Source organism: Chenopodium album, chromosome 3 (assembly GCF_948465745.1).
Source record: "Chenopodium album chromosome 3, dcCheAlbu1.1, whole genome shotgun sequence".
In the NCBI taxonomy this organism is placed as follows: domain Eukaryota; kingdom Viridiplantae; phylum Streptophyta; class Magnoliopsida; order Caryophyllales; family Amaranthaceae; genus Chenopodium; species Chenopodium album.
This window is the reverse complement of record NC_137836.1, coordinates 45,623,743-45,626,298: the sequence shown is the minus strand read 5'-3', so window position 1 is coordinate 45,626,298 and position 2,556 is coordinate 45,623,743. Positions and strand designations below refer to the sequence as shown.

The window sequence follows — 2,556 nt, the reverse complement described above, 5'->3', positions numbered from 1 at the left end:
TTGAAAGACTATTGGGGGTTATCCATCAGGTCCTGGGGACTTCATCGGTTTCATGTTAAACACCGCTTTTTTTGCCTCCTCTCTTGTGAATTCCCCACTAAGGTGTGACAGATGGGATTCTAAAAGCTGGGGAAGATGCTGAAGCCACTCCGCCTTCAAAGAAACCAATTCTTCGCTTTCCCTTTATTCTTTGCAGTAGTCGACAAATTCTTGCTTAATTAACGACTGGTCCAAACACTAGTTCCCCTCCTCCAACTGCAAAAAACTGATTTCATTCCTCTGTTTCCTTCCTTTAACTGCTTTGAAGAAGAAAGAAGTAGATCTATCCCCTAGATGATCCCATTTTTCTTTTGGTCTTTGTCTCCAGAATAAGTTCTTGATTTCCACATCTTCTTCTAGCCGCTTCCTCGTATTCTTTTCACGTTCGAAATCTTCCTCAGACAAATAAGATAATTGTAGGCTTGCCAAAGTCTTGTTTATCCGCTCCCAATTAACCATATGTTCGTCTCTGAAATTCAGACACCATTTCTTCAGCTTACCATGGAATGATTTTAACTTCTGCAGGAAAGAATACATTCTAGATCCTAAAGCTTTCTCCTTCCAGGCGTCTGCTATCACTTGTTGCACCTCCCAGAAGTTCAGCGCCCAAGCTTCTATTCTGTATGGCCTCTTTACTCGGTCAATTTTTCTTAGGCTTGAATCCAACAGGATCGAACCATGATCAGAAATAAAGATGGGGAAATTCCACACAAGGGCTTCTGGGTGGAGATCCCTGAAGGCTACATTGCAATACGCCCTATCCAACCGTTCCATGATATTCTCAACCCCCAGTCTATTATTTGTCCAAGTGAATTCCACCCCTTTATGAGGAATGTCCATAAGGCCATGGTCTATTCTCCTGTTTGTGAAATCTGACGCTCCTCTTATCGGCCAAGCACCACCTTTTTTCTGTGAAATCCATTCTACTTGATTAAAGTCTCCAATTAAGGTGATTTCCCTTGTTGGCATTCAGGAAACCTCCTAACTAAGACCACACCCCCAATCGAAGGTCAATAAAAGGTGATCCATACATAAAAGAAATATATATAATATTGTTAAACTCATCCCACGCTTTACAACAGATAGCGTTCGGGGATGAAGAAACTACTACTTGCTTACAAGACCAGCACAAACCCCCCCCCCCCCCGAGGCTTCAGACGATGCCTCAACCCCAAAATAGTCCTTATACCTGAGCCTACTATAGATCGGGACTAGTTTGTTAACACTACACTTAGTTTCTAAAATAAAAGTAACATTAACACTAAGATTATTACACATACTACTAATAAACGAAATTGTAGAGGATTCTTTGTTATTTAGGCCCCTGCAATTCCAGCTCCATATCTTCATTTGTCCTCTTGTGGCTCTTTGGGGCCAGCCACTGAGCCTCTTACGCAGCCACAGAAGCACCTACTTCCTCTTGGAATCTGAAATTTCCAGCTCTTCTCATCACTCTAGTTTTTCTCTTTTGCCTTCAGTGCTCTTTTAGCCCTCGATCTTCCATCACCAATACCATCAGACGACTCCAAGCTGTCCCCATTTGACAAACCAAGCTTTAGTCCTTTTCCCTTCTCGTGCGCCGAGGTCTTCTTTCTCTTTCTCCCCTTGGTGTTGATGGCACTTGTAACATCAGCTTCTTTCGATCTTGGAGTCTGATTTAAATTGAAGTCTCCAATTATGGCCTCCAAATTCGAGCTTATCTCCACAATCTCTAGGATGAATGAAACACGAAAAGAAGGCCTAGATCTAATTGGGCTTGGCGAGTAAGTCAAGATTCGCTTCCCCTTATCTAAAGCAGATGGGCTTACTCTTGAGAAAGCGCGGCCCTCTTCGCAGTCTGATTGGTCCTGGATCATGTTCAAGTCACGGATCTTCCTCATTTGGGCTAGCACTAGATCCGAGAGGGGGTGGATGGGTGGGGATTCAATTGAACTATGTTTTTTTGGTGAAAATGGGGTGTTCGGCGGGTTCGGATATTCTTCTGTAATAAGGGTTATGGTTGGGAGGATTTTTGGTGGGCTTTTGGGCTTTTCATTGGGCTTTTGTGTTTGGGCTGAAGGTGATCCATTTGTAGATTCATAAAAGGGCTCAACCACTATGCCCAAATCATCACAAGATCCAAGAGGGTGTTGACTTAAAGTTGAACCCTTGAAATCCAGCAACATTAATGAGGACAAATATATAAATAACATTTTAGAGATATAATCGTTTTAATACTATTCATAAAGTGTAGTCATACTTTTAAAAGTGGTAAATACATAAATAAATATTTTAAGGGGCATAATAGTCTCAACACTATTCATAAGAGTTTGCTCATACTTTTAAAAAGTAGGAAAGTCTAAGGTGTTGTTCACTTCAGCTTAAAAAAAATAACATTAAGTAAAAATAATTTCAATTCAGTAAAAGTATTTCAGTTCAGCAAAAATAATTTCAGGTCAGTAAAAATAAGTCCAGTTCAGTAAAAATAGTTTCAGTTTAGTAAAAATCAGTAACTTCATAGAAGAATATAAAATGGAA

At 40.5% G+C, this 2,556-nt stretch overlaps 1 protein-coding gene across 1 annotated transcript; it reads right to left on the bottom strand.

Annotated features, from left to right (window-relative positions):
- Window positions 1-237: 237 nt before the first annotated feature.
- Window positions 238-1,008, bottom strand: LOC145625075 (uncharacterized). The gene has a single exon (XM_081678157.1). It carries the CDS (start codon window positions 1,006-1,008, stop codon window positions 238-240), a length of 771 nt encoding a protein of 256 aa, XP_081534283.1.
- Between the last annotated feature and the right edge of the window lie 1,548 nt (window positions 1,009-2,556).